At 39.1% G+C, this 19,772-nt stretch overlaps 1 protein-coding gene across 3 annotated transcripts in view; it reads right to left on the bottom strand.

The window, feature by feature from the left end:
* The window catches only part of LOC108717159 (ephrin type-A receptor 3), a 150,525-nt gene extending 131,673 nt beyond the window's left edge, over positions 1-18,852 (bottom strand). For all 3 annotated transcript variants that reach the window (XM_018263983.2, XM_041563511.1, XM_041563510.1), the window contains exon 1: positions 18,699-18,852. In XM_018263983.2, coding sequence (XP_018119472.1) covers positions 18,699-18,786 — 88 coding nt within the window. In that variant the 5' untranslated portion in view covers positions 18,787-18,852. The remainder of the gene's footprint in view (positions 1-18,698) is intronic.
* Positions 18,853-19,772: the final 920 nt, after the last annotated feature.

Raw genomic sequence — 19,772 nt, 5'->3', positions numbered from 1 at the left:
CGTCATTGGCCTCCTTGCGCCGACGTCGGCGCGCTGACGTCATCGCGCCAGCGCCGCTACCCACGTGGCGGCCATGGGCGCCGCCATTTTGGGAGCGACGCCGGCAGGGGAGGACGCGCCGCCCGGAGCTCCTGGAACTGCTCTGGGCGGCGATCGTGACAAAAGATAGATAGATAGATAGATAATAGATAGATAGATAGATAGATAGATAATAGATAGATAGATAGATAGATAGATAGATAGATAGATAGATAGATAGATAGATAGATAGATAGATAGATAGATAGATAGATAGATAATAGATAGATAGATAGAAAGATAGATAGATAGATGATAGATAGATAGATAGATAGATAGATAGATAGATAGATAGATAGATAGATAGATAATAGATAGATAGATAGATAGATAGATAGATAGATAGATAGATAGATAGATAGATAATAGATAGATAGATAGATAGATAGATAGATAGATAGATAGATCGATCCCATAGCTGCATGTTTCTATGTAATACCACATTCTAAATTTTATAAGTTGCCTATGGAGAAAGGTCTTTTCAGAAACTGCACAGTAGGTACCAAACAGATATAAAGATATCCTTGCCTAGTGACTATCATGTTAACAGGAAAATGATAGGGCTTCCTAGTGAGAGATATTGCAAAGTATTCTCCAAATATCTAGGCAGGTGCCTGCCTTGCAATTTACAAACTGTTTTATTAAATGGGAACTTGGGCTGGATTATACCTCCTCGTTGTGTCTTTTGGTGTATCTCATTTTGTTCTTTTATTCCTTTAAGAAAACCAGCTGTTCCCAGTAATTCAACATGTGCCTGGAGTCCACCATCCACCAGAAGCTCTAAAGGTTACACGTAATAGCAGACTACTGACAGTCACAGCTTGTGTTTGTTTAAATAGACTCCTATTGACTCTTGCGTTCCATACATGTACATTTTCAGCTTGCAGCTCTAGCATTTCTTCGCCACCAACCATGGTAATTTACACTTTTTCCTTGACCTTAAGCCTCAGATCCCTGGGGATCTCTCGGTTTAATAAGCTCCCCAGCTAGAGGCTAATTGCGGAACAAATCATTTGTTCAACAAAGTGTGAATCATGGCGAACCGGGAACGTAATATGACTTTTCCTTTGCTGGTAATATACAAGCACCGTTTCTCTAGGGATTTTAACTCTATTGTGTTTTAAATACATACAACCAAACCTCGTTTAGCAGATCACAGGCTGCTCTACACTCTACCTGACCACACAGAAAGATCTATTGACTGATACAGAAGTAGAAACTACAGAATAGCAGCTATGAAATGGTTTAACAAGAAGTCAATTTAATTATTCACTTTTTTTTAATTCATTTCTTGTCTTCTTGCTAGGCTAAAAGATCAATACTCAGGCTTATGTATGAACATTGTACTAATGGGCATCAATGCAGTAACACATAATGACCAATCAGCAGTTAGCTTTATTAGTATAGCGCATTTTAAATTAGGAAAACAATTGCTTTATTAGTTACTATAGTCAAGGGCTGATATATATAGTGATGGGCTAATTTGTGAAAAATTTGCGAATTTCCAGCGAAATTCGTGAAAACGTCGAAAAACTCGTGAAACGGCGCCGGCATCTTGTTTTTACAAGTTTTTTTTGACGCTGGTGAATTTTCGCTGCCGTTTCACAAATTTATTCGCTGGCTTTATTAGTTACTGCAGTCAAGGGCTGATATATATAATGACGGGCGAATTTGTGAAAAATTTGCGAATTTCCAGCGAAATTCGCGAAATGTCGAAAACTTCGTGAAACGGCGCAGTTTTTAACAAATTTTTTGACACTGGTGAATTTCCGCGGCCGTTTCGCGAATCGCGCAAATTCGCACCTGCCGAATAAATTCGCCCATCACTAGATATATATACCATATTTGTCAATGTGTGGACACAAAGCTCGCCACCAGCTCACTGGAGGTACATTACAAAGCTGTCCATTTACTTGTATAGTATTTTAAGGGTAGTACGGATCAAAGTCTAAAAATAGTATTAACTCAGTTTATACCCTTTGATGTGATTAGGGTTGCCACCTTTTCTGGAAGAAAATACCGGTGGAATAAACAGGAAGTGTTTAAATCATGGCAATGTGACTATATACAGTAAATATATCAGTGCAAATCAGAGGCCCTTGCCAATCATACAGTTGGCCTTATTCCTCTTCAGCTGTTTGGTAGATGCTGGAACTTCTAGTTCAGCTGATACTGATGAGCTCAGATGGACAATGAAAGACTCAAATGACCACCACCAGTATCTGAGATATAGCAACTACACTGAGATCCAGACAAAACGACGAGATTAGCACAACACCCCCTTTAAACTATTAGAATCAAGACAATCTCACTGGAGTTGTGCAGTCGCAGTCATAACCTGCAGTTAATGTTTTTATAATGGAAAAAAGCGCACTCTGCTTTGCCAGTGAAAAGGGTCTTTAGGGGTGATTTGTATTTATTTTGGGACGTGGCAGATAGGAGAACCAGAAATGATGTCACTAATAGTTAAGATTGCTGGTATGCTCAGGGTTTTTTTTTTTAACTTTTATAGGTGCCTGCAGGCTACCCTACTATATTTGCTGGGACTTCAGGGCTTTTCCACCTGATTCCTAAAGGCTTTACAGGTATTTGGTGAGTGCTTGTCCCACTGCAGGACTCTAGCTCAAGATTCATCTGACAAAATGCATGGCTGCAATGATGTTTTGTGCTAGTAAGTAAGTGCTAGTAAGTGCTAAGGCTAGGGCTCAAATAAGTCAATACACTTAATTGTGTCCATTTTTGCAGATAACTATTTGCGATCTCAAAAGAGTCATTTTGCATTGTATTGTGCATGTATTGCTTAGATCCTTACAGAGGTGGAGCAGGTGTTTTTCACTTCTAACCGAGAACTCAGGGCCTGATTTATATAGTGGGCACCCCTAGGCCCGCTGTCGCTCGTGGCCCCATCCCCTCCCTTTTATTCGCTCAAATTTTCATTATCGGGACCAGAGCAATGGGGAAATTTAAAAAAAAACTATAGTATCTCTGCGCATCCCCAGTGTTTCTGAACCAATGTGGGTGTGGTTGGGCAGCATGCCGCCCTCTAAAATCCTGCCGCCCTAGGCCCGGGTGGCCTCTCCACAAATCCGGTCCTGTAAGGACTGCACAACCTTTTCCAGCATCTGTATCTGTAAAACTCCCAGAACAGGGGACTTAAACCTGCTTCTAGATTCAAAATCTGCTCCATTTTGCCAGATTTGGGAGTGGGTTGAAATCCTCCCTCCCATTTTCTTGTCCCTTCAACCCAGATCTAAAGGAAGAAAGAAGCAAAAGAGGCAGTAGAGGCAGGTGCTTCTGGGAAAACCATTTATATGCTCAATGTCAGGTTCCCTGGCTTCCAGATAAAAAGACCCTGCCTACACTATTAAAACTAATATCATTATGTTTCAATTATATTAAACAAAGAAGGCCCATAATCCCCTTCTCTTTGTTATGATATTCCCTCTATTAACTTGTTTTAAGTGAGAGTTGGCAACAAAATATATTTATATAACTGATATGTGTTACTGTTCTTTTAAACTAACAATCTGTGCAACAACCAAAAATGCTCAACCATGTATGTGTGTTTGTGTGAAGAAAGAACTGCACAACTCCTCTTAGTGCACAGTATTGTGTGACCCACAGGATCAATTTGATAAAAGTTATTGTGCTCTTAGTGTTACCAGTAGCATTACTGTGCTCTGTCTGGACCATGTCTTTCATCTTCTTTTTGTCCTCTCTCATCTCTTACTCCTACTGTAGCTAATTCCTCTCTCTTTTAATAAACCATGTGTCTTGAGACTATATTTCTTTTATAATTGTGTCATTTTCCTGTTTGGCTTCAAAATTCACATAGCTACGGTTTGTTTCTATTTCTATTTTCTATAATATTCTCCCTAAGTAAAGTCATATAATATATTATATTTTATATATTTCTTCATATCATTTATTTTATTCAATCACCCTTACCTCTTCCATTTGTCATACACCACCAACCCATATCCAGTACACTCAGTAACCAACGCATATCTCATATTTGAATGTATAGCTCTCCGAATAAATGTTTTATGAACTGTCTTTAATAAGATTACAGTGAGTGATTGGAGTAAGAGCAGAAATGATCTCTTTACTGACATCATTTCTCACTGAAGGGAATTAACTCAAAGATGTGCATTGAATACTGTATAGGCGACTCTGTTTGATATCTATGCCTTGTGATTAGGGATCTGCTACCTAATTAACCTTTGTCAATAATCTTAACATTATTTTAATGTGGAAAATGTTAATTGTTTGCCAAATCTGATTGCAGAACTGAAGTTTGTCACTAAGGGCTATTCCACACGGGGAGATAGCGACGCGTTTGCGGTCGCGGCGACAAAGCGCCGCGACAGTCGCCGCGACCGGCGCAGGCGACAGTTTTGTATGGGCGCCTATGTAAAAACGCCTGTGCTAACCACACGAGGCGATGCGCTTTTCAACAGTCGCCTGAAAAAGCCTGGCGAGGCATTTTCAGGCGACTGTTGAAAAGCGCATCGCCTCGTGTGGTTAGCACAGGCGTTTTTACATAGGCGCCCATACAAAACTGTCGCCTGCGCCGGTCGCGGCGACTGTCGCGGCGCTTTGTCGCCGCGACCGCAAACGCGTCGCTATCTCCCTGTGTGGACTAGCCCTAAGTGGCATGGCCTGAACTATAATAAATAATAAATATATGGATATATACTGTATATATATATATATATATATATATATATATATATATATATATATATATATATGTGTGTGTTCGTTTAGTGGCAGCAAAAGAACAGAGATCATGGGACTCATTTACCAGCACCCTTTGGAATTGGTGGTACAGTATGGGCAGGGGCGTAACTATAGAGGAAGCAGACCCTGCGGCTGCAGGGGGGCCCAGGAGGTATAGGGGCCCCATGAGATCCTAATTCATATACAATTTCAATGAATATTGGTAAAACAAGTCAACCTCTAGATATTTTGGGGGCCTGAAAAAACTTTGCTGTGGGGCCCTGTAATATCCAGTTACGCCACTGAGTATGGGACATGTTATCCAGAATTCCCGGGATCTGGGTTTTTTTAGATAACAGATCTTTCCGTAATTTGTCTCTTCATCCCTTAAATCTACTAGAAAATCATGTAAATAAATCCAATAAGCTGGTTTTGCTTTCAATAAGGATTAATTATATTGTAGTTGGGATCAAGTACAAGTTACTGTTTTATTATTACAGAGAAAAAGGAAATCATCTTTAAAAATTTGGATTATTTGGATAAAATGGAGTCTATGGGAGATGACTTTCCGTAATTCAGAGCTTTCTGGAAAACGGGTTACCAGATAACGGATCCCATACCTGTATAATCTGCTCTCTGTACCTAGTGCTTTAAGGTCCTGTACAAAACACCAGCATAGACTAGCAGTAAGTGAGTGTCCCATTGCTTTTTGGTAAAGACTGTTTTGCCATAGACCTTTTTCCCACCATGTTACAAAAAAATGGATAGCAAGTTTCTGGGAGGTTATGAGTTAATGACCTGTGCTGAACATGTCCCTTAGGGGCCCTTAGGAATTATCAGCCTGAAGCCAGTTCATCTGCACGTCAGAACCAGCTCATGCTCAATTCCCATTAGTCGTAATATTCCCTGGGGAGAGGAATCCACGTCGGATGGAGAAGAGACCTGTGACAGCATTTGGTGTATAGCAACCAGAAGGCATGTTTATTTCCCCATTCCTAGAGGGGATAACCCATACTGCAATGCAGTGTTGGCTAGGTACCAAGGTTTAGAACATAATGACATGTAACATCAGTTTTTATCGGCAACAATCTGCTTGGATGCAGCCTTCTATATTATGGCCTCATGTAGGGCTCTACCTCTTTTACCTAAAACCTTAAAGGAGACATTTTGTATAAAAAATAAGAACGTACCAGTGCATTATACTCATTTAGACATAGAAGAATTGTGCTTAAAAAAGTAGTGTTTCAGGCTGATTTATTGAATATTTCTGCAAAAACCCTAATAATCCCTCCCATCTCTTCCACTTCCTGCTCCCTGAATTGCCAGGCTGTGCAGGGGAGCCAGTGGCTCTCAGCTCACTGTATTGTAGGACAGGAACCAATCAGCAGCTAGCAGGACCGGATAGGGAACCGAAACCTGTCTGTGCTTGTGTGACTGCAGGGCTGTGATTGGCTGTCCCCCTCCTACTGTGCTTCTGACAGGGACATTAGGACACGTCCACCCCTCATTTGAAACACAGACAGGGACCAGAGAACATCCAATAAAGGGGCTATTTTTAAAGATAATATTAATTTTTAGCACCATGCAAAAGCAACATCATATATTACTTATAATTGCCTACAAAATTAGTGTTTTTTCATTTATCCTATATGTCTCCTTTAAAAATGTTATTTCTTTTGTCAAGCCACCTGTTTTTTCAATGTTTCTGGACAAATCTTTTATCACAGCCAACCTCCACCATTTATTGACTAAGCAGAGCCATAGTTATTGCAGACTAGCTATTGCAACTACAAACAGAGCAAAGCACCTGTGAGCAGGCTTCTGCTTCTATAAGGGCAACCAGTGCCAGACTGGGGTTCAGGGATCCACCACCCCCTGCCCCAGGCACAACCCCCCTCTAACAACCCCCCACTGCAGGTGCGACACCCTCCAACCCCCCACCCAGGCGTAACTCCCTCCATCAGCCCCCACTGGTGTGCAATAAAAGGGCAGCCAAGTTTGGGAGTTTTACTTTGAAAGCAGCAAGTAAGTTGCAGGTAAAACTTAGTCCCTTTGTAAAATGTACAATGAAGCAATTGAATTCTTAATGAATCAGATGAAAAATGAGCATAGGAATGGCCAGATATGGGGTGACTTTGACGTAGTTGGCCAGCTTAAATATATTGCAATATATGGACAAACAATCCCTGTTTTGTTTTAAGGGTAAAGCATTTTTAGCACAATTTTCAATCAATATATGATAATGGGTTGAGTGCAGAGGACCTCTTGTATTTGTCTATGCAAACCCCTCCATCAGCCCCCTGCCCCAGGTGCAACCCCACTTCAATGGCCCCTTGCTCCTGCATGTACCTTTCTTCCTGCAAGACACAAGGCAGAAGGGGCCAGGAGGGGAGGTCAGGGAGAGGCACACGGAGTGGGTCTGGGTCAGTGGGGCCTACCAGTGGTTCCTAAAGCAATTTAAGCATACAGGGCCAGAGCTGGAAAGAGTAGTGTTTGAAGGAAATGAAGAGAAATCTATGTAGCTATAGATATGACATGGCAGATTGAGTCCAGAGGAGCAAGTCTTATAAATTTACAATTTACAATGTTGATCAGTAGCTACCCAGATCTGTCTCAGATAAAACTCTGTGGAATGCAGTTTTCTTTTTTCCACTGTGCACATAATCCCAGGCTGCCCCAGTTTTCTCTCAGTTCCCGGAAGACTGGAAGTCCCCTGTCCCAAGACATGTTTCCAGTTCACGTCACTCTGCGTTCAGCAGTTTGTAATCAGCTTTTTTGTCTAGTTGACTCTTTCGTGGCCACCTTCAGTTAGTTCCTTTGTCTGCAAGTATTCTCTCAGGTCATATATACAGAAAGAGTGTTTCATCAGAGTCAACCTCTGGCCTAAACTCTTGGGAATACTACTCACATACAAAAGACTGAAACCGCATTGCTTGCATTTTCCAGGTAGAGCTATCTAACTAAGGGTTTTGATTCGCCTTAAGTATGCTAAAATTATAAGTAAATCAATGGATTTGTAAAGAAGTATTTATGCAAAAAAAGAACATGTTGGCTTGTAGTAGCACATCTGCAGCATTCAATTAAAATATCTCATTTCCTAAATGCCAAACATGACTCTGCAGACTTATCTCCAGTCTGTTTAACGTGAGAAGAATATTATGCTTAAAGGTTGTCTATGCACACATACACATAATCATAACACATTATGTATCTATTCCTTTCCCCAACAGATACAATGAGAACTACATAGAACATAGTCCACAAGTATAATTATGCAGAGCATATGTAGATGCTTACAGCGCTGCAAAATATGTTGGCGCTATATAAATACTAGTGATGGGTGAATTTGTCCCATTTTGTTTCACCGAAAAAGTCACGAATTTCCCGTGAAATTCGCGAAATAGAGAAAAATGTGCCGTCATCTCGTTTTGGAAAAAAAATAATAATTTTTTTTTTCGTCGGCAAATGTGCGTCGGCATCCGAAAACAGACGCCAGCGTCCAAAAAAATGATTTTTTTTTGGATGCTGGTGAATTTTCGCAGCAGTTTCGCAAATATATTCCCCTGTGGCGAAACGCAGGAATTTGCAGTGAATTTGTGTCTTGTGAATAAATTCGCCCATCACTAATGAATACATGTTAATAATAAATGCTTTCTGCCTTCTATTCCAGGGGACAACATTGTACCTCCTTATGGGCTCACAGGCATTAGGCATTTTTTTATATTGAGATATAGTTTAAAGTATGGGGCAACAGGAACATTATATTGCAGCTGATTGCTTCTTACTACATCTCTGACTAGTGCTGGCTAGGATACTGTAATAGTATTTGGCTTATGATGCAGAACAATTGTATAAAACAGACACTGAAAGAAAAATTATGAATAATTGGAATTAATTAAACGGCAATTATTAGTGCTTTTTCAGTGTTTCATATGCAATAGAAAACTAATGAAGGATAAAAAAAGACTTCTACAAATCAGCACTTTAAAATGAAAACTCATAAAGTCAAATTACATCTGCTTTTGTTGAGAGGAAGAAAAAGATAAAGAGCACAATGAGCTAATGTGTCAAAGGGTAGCATGATAGCAAACACCATCACATTCACCAAACCATTATATGCAACATGAGAACAGAAGAATAGCTGGCCAATGGCAAGGGCATTAGTGATGAGTGATTAGCGATTAGTGGTGTTTTGATTTGCCAAAAATGACACATTGTGCAATGGAGTTATTGCATTGGAGTCATTGAGAAGGTGCAAATTATGTTGCAGTTATTATTTTGGTTTGTTTATGTGCACCGTGAATCCTAGGATCCCAAGGGACGGGCTTTATTTTTTTTAAATGACAATTTTCTATTTAGGATTACCCAAGGTTACATACTACTAAAAGTATATTATTTTGAAAATGGTTTAAGTACATGAAGCAGGGTTTTACATATGAGCTGTTTTTTTCAATATATTTTGTTCAGGGGTATAGTTTACCTTTAAGGCATTTTTTAGCTCTGCAATAGCATATACTTTGCACTTACTTGGTAGAGAAGCTCCTTTCCACTATTCTACAACTGTGCACAGAAAAAAGGCTCTATGTTGCCAGTTTATTCTAGACACAGCGCCCAGATAGCTTCTTAGAAAGATAGTGAGAGGCCTTCAATCCTACTGGCTGATGTGTAAGGCCAAGGGCACATAATAATGCTATTTGCCTTTTTTTGCACCACAGAGAACAGTTCTTTTTTCCAGTGAAAACAAACCACATGGTGAAAATTCTAGCAGCAATTTGTGAAAAATGTTGCTGCTGGCAAAACCTTGAATTTCACATGAAATACTGAATTCTTACTGAAAAGCAGCCTAAACCCTTTTGAAACTGTCCTATTGAACCCACTAGTTCACTATAGAAGATGCAGGGGCGATCACAGACCCTTAGCTGCTACTCATATTTTTGGTGCCCGGGAGATCAGGGGGGGGGCTATGATGATTTTTATCCAGCAATATTGCTAAAAGGGGAACTATTGCCTAAATGAAAATGTAATATAAGCTTCCTCATACTGAAGTAAGAAACTTTCTCAATACAATCAATTAAAAAGTCTGCATTGTTTCTGAAATAATCAAGTTTATATTCACTATTCCTCTCTCAGCATTTACTCTGTCTTCATGCAGCAGTTGGGTGTTAGATGAATAATCCAACATATTTTATAGGGGGGCTCCCTTTCCTAGCAGATGTATTGGAGCTCACTCAAATTACTGATTCCAGTACACACAAAATCTAATACAATAACTGCCTTTTGCACAAATTCTGCATGTAGAGAGACATGATGTCTGGTGATTTTAATAGAGTGAGCTCTAATACATCTTCTAGGCAAAAGGAGCCCCCCCCTATAAGATATATTGGATCATTCATCTGACACCCAACTCCTGAATGAAGACGGAATGAAGAGAAACATATGCTGAGAGATGAATAGTGAAGATAAACTTGATTATTTCACAGAATTTTTAATTGATTGTATTTAGAACGTTTCTTATTTACTTTCTATTGTGCAAACAATTCCTTAATATGTACCCGTAATAAGTCACCTTATGCTTTTATAAGGGGGAAATGAAAACATTAAAAAAATTGTCCTAATTCATTATTGTCTTGTCCATTATTGTTTTCCCATCTCTTTACTGTTCTTGTTTATGTATGAATGGGTGCTGTCGAGGCTAGGAATCACCCACACAGACAGAGTCCTTGGAAATCAGTTTGATATAATTCAGCAGTCAGAAGAGCTTCTTCTCTCTGACCGTTACTTGACTTTTTATGGCATAAAACCACATTATTATCAAATTAAGACCATTGTCATTTGAATGGCTCTTAGTAAAATTTCTTTGCCTTATAATGCTGATTCCTTATACTTGTGCTTATGGTACTGATTCTGTTTGTGCTTATCTTGAGTTAATCATGAAACCACTGCTACTTACTCATTGTGATACTTGAGCTTTATAGAATCATCCTTACAAATAAAGCTAATGGTTTGCTCAGGGCATAATTGACTATCCCTTACTATTATTTCTAGGTGAATGTCCACCACAGTGCAAATACTGCCTTTATATTAGTCTGGTTTGGGCAAAACATGCCATGTCCTTCCATTATCATATTGGCTTTTGTTCAGGTTTTTTGTTCAGGCTTTTGTTCAGGCTTTTTGTTCAGGTTTCGACATTACAAAAGTCTTGTGATTTTATCTTTATTATCATATTTGCTCATTTAAAGCCTAACATATATTAGGGAGATGTTAACTTGAAAATACCATTAAAATATAGTTCGTCCCTCCATTCTTGTTTTCTGCTAACCTTTTAAAATGGAAAATGTTAATAAACACAAGCTTTTAAAAAAATGTAGTTCCTGATATAATATTTATAGTATCCCTGCAAATTGTTGCTGGTGATGTATGGCATATTCATTCCATTCCACGGTTGCTATAAAGAGGATCCCATAGGCAGTAATTGCAGTAACTAATGGTTTAAGAAGCTGTTCGGTTGTAGAACCCTGACAACTGGGCATTGAGCACACAGACTGCAATCACTGTGCTTTTTCTAATCAGTATATACCTCCCATGAGGACTCAGGTCCCTGCAATTAGAGGCCGCCAGTGGTTACTAATTTGTCTCAGCAGCTGATAACAGACGGAACATGTGATGGAAAAACCCATTTCACTTGTTCACAACACTAGATGCTCACAGGGGCCTTAATTTGTTTTTTGTTTTTTATGCATCAGGTTAACTTCAAACAGGGAGAACATACATGCTGATCAAAGCCAGACCTCTTTGTAGAAATGCAAAAGAGCAACTTCAAATGATGGGACTGACTTTATAGGTGAGTGGAGTGTCATCTTCTACTTTCAAAGGCCTTTCTGCCCACAAAGAACATATTGCCAAGTGCAAGTAGTTGCCTTTATTGTTTGTCCCATGAAGTCTAGGCTTGGGTAAGGAAGGAATGAACCTCTGTACTGTACTTTTTTATATTAAATAGAGATGTAACTTCCATGATTGGCACATTCGTTACACATCATCCTATATAATAAAGTCCAAGTGTCTCTGCGTCCAGTCCCTGTGTCCGTGGGATTGCGCTACTGTGCATGTCTAGTTTATAATAATTTCAGGGGTGGGGTCCATGTGTGCAAGATACATAATTAGCTTTATGTCTTTACTATTCATTAATAACCCCCTCCACCCATTTTACTTTTTCATAGATTTCTACAAAACTCTTCTTTTCTATAACACTGACAACCTAGTAATAAAATAGTCTCTGAATCCAGCACCAAAGACACAAGTTCTCTTCTCCAGCATCTCAAACACCCCACTAGTCATCCCTTGCCCTTCCCTCCATTGACTTTCTTCAGATCATTTCACAGCAACTGATCAATACCGTAAAACTGTATAAAGCTAAAGACTGCATTACAGATGGCAGCCAGGCAGAGACGACCTTTCAACAACTGAGTGAACATCAATTGCTAGAACTCTATAGTTATTGATAGGAGATAATTTAAGGCGTCCCTGTCAGACAAGGAGTAGTACAGGAATAACTTGCATTATGGCTCAACCATTTGTTGTGTCTGGCGTAAACTTCACTTAATTACTTTCCTTGGTCCTCAACCTTCCTACCTCAATGGAGAGGTCAGTCTGCAAGCTTGAACAAACTAGTTCCTCACATTTAAACTCAGACATTTAATTAAACTTTCCTTCGCAGACCTGATTCTGTTTAACAGAAGGTTTCTTCTAGTTCCCTAATGGGAAACAAAGCCAGTAATCCATTGTGACAAACCTGACATCAAAGATGGTGCCACCATGCTATCAACTCTCCATTGGAAGGGGGAAGGATTACAAACTTAGAAACAAAGAAATGCCCCCATGCGTACTGTACACTATATTTCTTATGGTCTCCATATTCAATTTCTCATAGGTTAATATGTTGTAAAATCGGTATGAACTTTGTCTAAGAATTAAAATTTCTCCCAACCTTATGGTCAGAAGTAGTGATGGGTGAATTTATTTGCCAATTCACTGTGAATTTCCGTGTTTCGCATGCATCAAAATATATTTGACGCCGGCGACAATTCTGATGCTGGCGACAATTTTAGGCTCCCATTGACTTTAATGGGTGTCAGAATTGTCACCAGTGTCAAAATTAGCGTTCCGCTAATTTTTCGCCGTTTCGCAAATTTCGCAGGCAATTCACTAATTTTTCAGCGAAAAGGGAGAAATCCACCCATCACTACTCAAAAGTCGTAATGTTACAGCCCCATAAAAAATAAAAAATAGGATCTGGCCATGAAGGCGACTAAACTATTTTAGATCTCTCTTCAATCAACAATTGAAGCAACAACTAAGCAATGCAATGGATATTAAAGCATCCATATGTGTTTTTCTTAAATAACCCATCACCTTCTGTCACATGAGGCATTGGCCAACTAGATGCAGATGGAGGTTGCTCTTTGAAAATACCAGTAGACGCTCTTATGTTCTATTCTTTATGAGGTCAGTTATGCCCATCCTTTTGGGTGGTAAATATTTATTGTGAAGAACAACTGGTATGTAGCCATTCTGCTATTCCTAAATTCTTAGATCTTTGGGTAATTGGTTCTTAAAGGGACGGTTCATCTTTAAGTTAACGTTTAGTATGTTAGCATGGCCAATTCTAAGCAACTTTTCAATTGTTCATTTGTTTTTTAAATATTTGCCTTCTTCTTAAGACACTTTCCAGCTTTCAAAAGAGGGTCACTGACCCCATAAATAAATACTCTGTAATGCTGCAAATATACTGCTATGGTTACTTTTTATTACTCATCTTTCTATTCAGGCCCTCTCTTACTCACTTATTCAAATCAATGCACAGTTGCCAGGGTAATTTGGACCCTAGTAACCAGATTACTGAAACTACAAACTGGAGAGCTACCGACAGCGCCGGATTTCTTTGCCGGCCGCCCCTAGGCCGCGCGGTCTGACCAGGCGGGCGCGCGGCCCTAGCGCCCGGCTACACTTCCCCTTACCAGCGCGCCGGCGCAGCTGGTGTAATTGAATGGGGACGCACACGTCCCCATAATTCGGCTGGGCGGCATGCCGCCCCTATTTTTGGCCGCCCTAGGCCCAGGCCTATGCGGCCTTGCCGCAAATCCGGGCCTGGATACCGATTAAAACATTATGTAATTCAAAAACTACAAATTATAAAAAATGAAAACCGATTGCAAATTCTTTCAGAACATCGCTCACTACATCATAATAAAAGTTAATTCAAAGGTGAACAACTTTTTTAAATGAGTAGTTTATCTGTTTGCCTCTACTTTATTAACTTCTTCCCTGTATTTCATGCACGCTATTGTGTATGTCTGGAATGCTGTTTATTCATTTATGTATATGGTTGTGTTTGTACTGTGTTTGAGTGTTTATATGTGAATTGGGCAGTACTGGGGGTTAGTAGATATGGCTATAGATAGAAATATTTACACATCCCTGTAGAATTGCATCACATGCCACTAGGGTAATATCTTACAACTATTAAACTGGACTGCAGCCCAGCATATGTTGCACAGACATTGGGAGGAAATATATGACTGGGATACATTGGCAGTGGATAGCTATCAGCAGACCCACAGTCCTATACAGTATATTTATTAGTTCACTTACATCTCATATGTGTGCAGTAAATTCCAGATTTCTGAAATTCGATCTGCAGCACATGAACCTACATTATAGTTCAGGGATATTAGAATTACCTATATGAAAACCACCAACTTATTCTGAAGCCTATGTCTGACCTTGACCTTCATAATAGAGATACAGAGATACATAAACATTATGCTAAGATTACAGTTGGCATTTCTGCTCAGTGGAGAAAAAATGGAAAACAGCAAAAAAAAAAAGGAGTGGTTGCAATGAGAATATCCAGTGGGGGCTGCTCCATCTATTGATCTATTGTATTGCAGGCTACAGTATATCTATGGAGATGGAGAGCCTTACAGAACACTCCTGGAAAAGGTCACTGAGGTTCCTCAATCCACCTTAGATAACCATTATTTCCTTTATAAGCATATACTAAAGAAAAATATTGGATTAGATAAATTTCAGTTTAGCGGTATGTACATATTGGTCATATTGCAGTTTTATAAATCCTACACAGCAAAGATAAGTCGACTTAAGTAATGAGACCATGCAATGTCATTAATTAAACTCTTCCCACAGCATGAAGGCAAGTGTCTTGCTTGGAGATACATAAGGCAACTAGAATGTCTGTTTCTTAAATGTCTGTACCATGCTACAGGTATGGAATCTGTTATCCAGAATGCTCCTAATTACAGAAAGGCAGACTCCCATAGACTCCATTTTATTCAAATAATCCAATTTTTTAAAAATAATTTCCTTTTTCTCTGTTATAATAAAACAGTACCATGTATGTGATCCAAACTAAGATATTATTAATCCTTATTGGAAGTAAAATCAGCTTACTGGGTTTATTTAATGTTTAAATAATTCTTTAGTAGACTTAAGGTATGAAGATTTTCATATTTATGGAATGATCCTTTATCTGGAAAACCCCAGGTCCTACGCATTCTGGATAAACAGGTCCCATACCTGGACCATGCTATCCTTATGTGCCAATAAAGAGCTGCATTGGGGGCAAGATATTTTGTCCAGTGACTGTAGCCTAATGGATTGGGCTGCATTTTAGTGGATTAGGCATATGCTCATATGGATCTGTAAGTTCTATTAAAACTTAAATTGGAGTCCAGTCTATGATAGATAGATAGATAGATAGATAGATAGATAGATAGATAGATAGATAGAGAAAGATAATATATAGATATATGATAGATAGATAGATAGATAGATAGATAGATAGATAGATAGATAGATAGATAGGTAGATAGGTAGATAGATAGATAGATAGATAGATAGATAGATAGATAGATAGATAGATAGATAGATAGATAGATAGATAGATAGATAGATAAATAGATAGATAGATAGATAGATAGATAGATAGATAGATAGATAGATAGATAGATAGATAGATAGATAGATAGATAGATGATAGATAGATAGATGATAGATAGATAGATAGATAGATAGATAGATGATAGATGGATAGATAGATAGATAGATAGATAGATAGATAGATAGATAGATAAATAGATAGAGAAAGATAATATATAGATATATGATAGATAGATAGATAGATAGATAGATAGATAGATAGATAGGTAGATAGGTAGATAGATAGATAGATAGATAGATAGATACTGTAGATAGATGATAGAGAGAGAGAGAGAGAGAGAGAGAGAGAGAGAGAGAGAGAGAGAGAGAGAGAGAGAGAGAGAGAGAGAGAGAGAGAGAGAGAGAGAGAGATAGATAGATAGATAGATAGATAGATAGAGATAGAAAATCTGATTCTTTTTCATCAAGTTGCATGCATTTCAGTTGCTATTGCCAAACAATTCATGCAGAAGACGTGTGGCCTGTTCAGATGTATAAAACACTCCTCGAATAACCCTGACACAGTAGTACAGGTATTTCAATAGTATTTCAATACACCCCCACAAAACCGCAGGTGATTTAGCATAATAGCTAAGCCACTATTCAATCAAGCAGCTCAGAGGCAGTGACAGCCTTACAACTTACACTGCTATCTATTAAGTATGTTACATTCGCTTTCAAAAGAAGTCGTGAGGGGCTGGTTTCGTTTAAACAAGAGCTCTCATTTGCCTTTCAACCTTGCCATAGTCAGCCATGCAGCGTGCAGAGAAATATTGCTTCCTCTAGCCTTATGCACATCACATATCTAAATCCCAAGAAAGATTGTGATAGAATCTCTTGGATTTACATGTCTAAAAGAGGCCATGTGTCTTTTAATGTCACAGCTACATACATCTTAAGAGCTAATGCACCCTTTAATGCCTTGACTTTGGAGGAGTTAAAGAACGTATGTTCAGAGGAGCACAAAGAGGAGCTGCTTGTCTGACAGCCCCAAACATCAAAGCTGGAAGTGCCCTCATCTGCACTGATATCTGTCTCTCTCCCTGATTCTCCCTCTTTCCCGAAGTCTGTAGGCTGCCATAAATAGTACTTATAAATAATAAATTCAACAAGGGGACACTGCAACATTTTCTCTGTCTCACTCCTTTCAATATGGCACAGCCAGATCTGCTTCAAGAAATTGCCCATGCACTTCAATAAGGGTGGGAAGCCCTTGTAGCTCAGGTAGGCAAATAATAAGCTGGACACACAAATTTATTCGACAAATGGACCATTATATCTATAGGGAGAGGTCTATTCTTTCTCATTCTTTATTGCAGCGAAATATATATATATATATATATGTTTAGAGTTTTTCCAGGGGTGGTGAGCGGTCAATAATTAGTTGAGGAGACTATAACTAATATCAACAGAAAAACATTATAAAACCTAAACCAACGATTTTGCCATTAGTATGGATTAACCCTTAAAAGTCAACATCGATTTAAAGAAATAAAATAATGAATCAGACAATACAGGGTTGGCATTGGCAGTGCCGGAGTTAAAACCAGAAGATAATAGATCCTAAACAAATATAACTTTGTTTAATATAGTAATACATGGATAGTTAAACCATACGCATCCATACTCATACCAACACAATACAGATGTAGACAGAATATAATACAAAACTATAGTAAAAAAATATAAATAGATACATTTTATACATATATTTAACAGAATTTTCATTTTATATGATGAGTGTTTGGGGGAATAAGCCAAATATACTATAATATATCCAAACTCTTCAAATGCATAACTAACTCATGTAGACTTTCAGTCAGAAGCTCTAATGAAGTATTAGAAATGTATGATCATATATATATATATATATATATATATATATATATATATATATATATATATATCCCAGACCATTGATAACCACAGTGTACTGTATATTGTATAAGGGGGCTGCCTATCTCCTTACACGTTGCTAGTATGGAAGCGGCTGGATCTCATTTAGAGAACCTGAAATCAAATGCACAGAAAGAAGTAAATCAGACCTGCCCCTATCCCCAGTACGGCTGGTAAGGAGCAGAGATGAACTAAGAATCAATTGGAATCAATAAGGCAGTCATGTTTATAACAGGGCTGCCTTGCTGGGAAACCTGCTGTGCTTTTCAGCCACAGAAAATGTACAAATATTAAGAGCAGTAATTAAATTCAGTGTTTGTAAATGAGGATGGTCAATCGACTGTCCTTTATTTGTTTCCATCTCCAGCTCTCACTTGAGCACATGGCAGGAATGTTTACTGAGCGCTCACCTTGACCAGCCCCACGCTCCTGTACCTGCAGCCTAACGCTACCCGGGAAAGTGATGAACAGCCTAATGTTTGGAATAAAGTGAATGACTGGTGCACACACGGCTAGATCAGTGGCTATCTGGTATTGTCCATTACACTCAGCACTACCCATGGACTCCCCTCCACTTTGGTTCTTAGTGGGCTTCATGCAACCTAGCTCAATATACAGATAGATAGATAGATAGATAGATAGATAGATAGATAGATAGATAGATAGATAGATAGATACAGTAGACATATTGTTTTTATTCATAAGAAGACTAAACTTATATTTTTGAAACCATAAGAATATCTAAAGAATAATAACAACACCATATTTTAGAGCATCTTAGAGAATTCCCCTCCAGCTAACTTCTTTATGATATACAGTTCAATGGATAAAATTCTTGAAAGTAGCTCATCTAATACAGATGGATGAAGCCCACCTGCCCATGCCAGATAAACATGTGTATAGAAGATTGAACCCTGCCTGTACCAAAGATGTCTACAAACTGGTACCCTGACGAGGGATGATGCTATAGTTGGGTTGACAGCAGAGTTGGTTCTTAGTTTACTTACCTTCGTTAGATGGGTATGTCCTGAGAGCCTGGGTATTAAGTGAGAAGGCGAGAGTGAGCAGGGCAAGATAAATCCACCAGAAAGACATATCGAGGCTATGGGCAGAAAGAAGAAACTTACAGAGCTATAGAGAGAGCAGCGAGAGAGGGAGGGAGTGAGGTGGAATGAACCACACAGCAGTAAGGAGGACAGGCTTCAAAGCTCAGCTTGGATGGGAATTCTGTTCCCTTAACCCCTCCCTGTGTATTATCCTCCTATTGTATACAGGCTGCTTGTGTTTTACAGCTGAGCACAGCAGCAGCACCGTGATGAATCCTTCAATGGAGCTTGTGTGCTGGGCATCGTTACCAGCCAAACATCACTAATTAATTGGTGAAGCCACCTCATCCAGCTCACCCCCACTTTGCACATCTCTCCTTTGGCCTCTTTATATAGTGCCTTTTGTTCCGTGGGGTGTGCTTAGTAAAAAGACAAGGCTGGTAATGTGAGGTGCTGTTTATGCATCATACTGACTGTGGTGTCCCAGTGTGTGCGGTGCTACTGAGAGTGCCATGTGTATCCCGGCATGGGGTATTTAGGGTCAGTCTTTGGGGCAGAGCTTGGAGGCCATTTGCCCGGAGCTTCTAGTCTCAGTGGAATTCTCTTGACAAAGATGTCCTTGAAGAAAGTTTCATTATTATTACAATGGGAGATAACAGATGTTTTTTTATTTACTGTATATTAGAGGCTTTCAGTCTGCAGTCTTCTATTGTGGTTGAACAGCAATTACAATCCACAGGGGCTTCTGGGAATTTAACAACAGCTGTAGACTGGATGTGCCTGATAACATTCCTTTTTTCTAAATTTGGCCCCCTGGCCTCCTTGCATGGCCCCATCTCACCTATTCTCCCACAAGGGCCATTGCTAATAAACAGACAAACTGTGTGATGGACAGGTGACACGACATGTGTAGTTTCACACCAAAATGCGATGATTATTTTTATGTTGCAATTTTTGCCGTTACCTATAATGAGTTTGCCAAGATGACTGAGAGTAAAGTGCAAAAACATCAATGCAATCATTGTTTTTGCTACA

The sequence above is a fragment of the Xenopus laevis genome, chromosome 5L, assembly GCF_017654675.1.
Source record: "Xenopus laevis strain J_2021 chromosome 5L, Xenopus_laevis_v10.1, whole genome shotgun sequence".
Lineage (NCBI taxonomy): Eukaryota > Metazoa > Chordata > Amphibia > Anura > Pipidae > Xenopus > Xenopus laevis.
The sequence above is the reverse complement of the archived record's forward strand: the minus strand, read 5'-3'. Positions and strand labels throughout refer to the sequence as shown.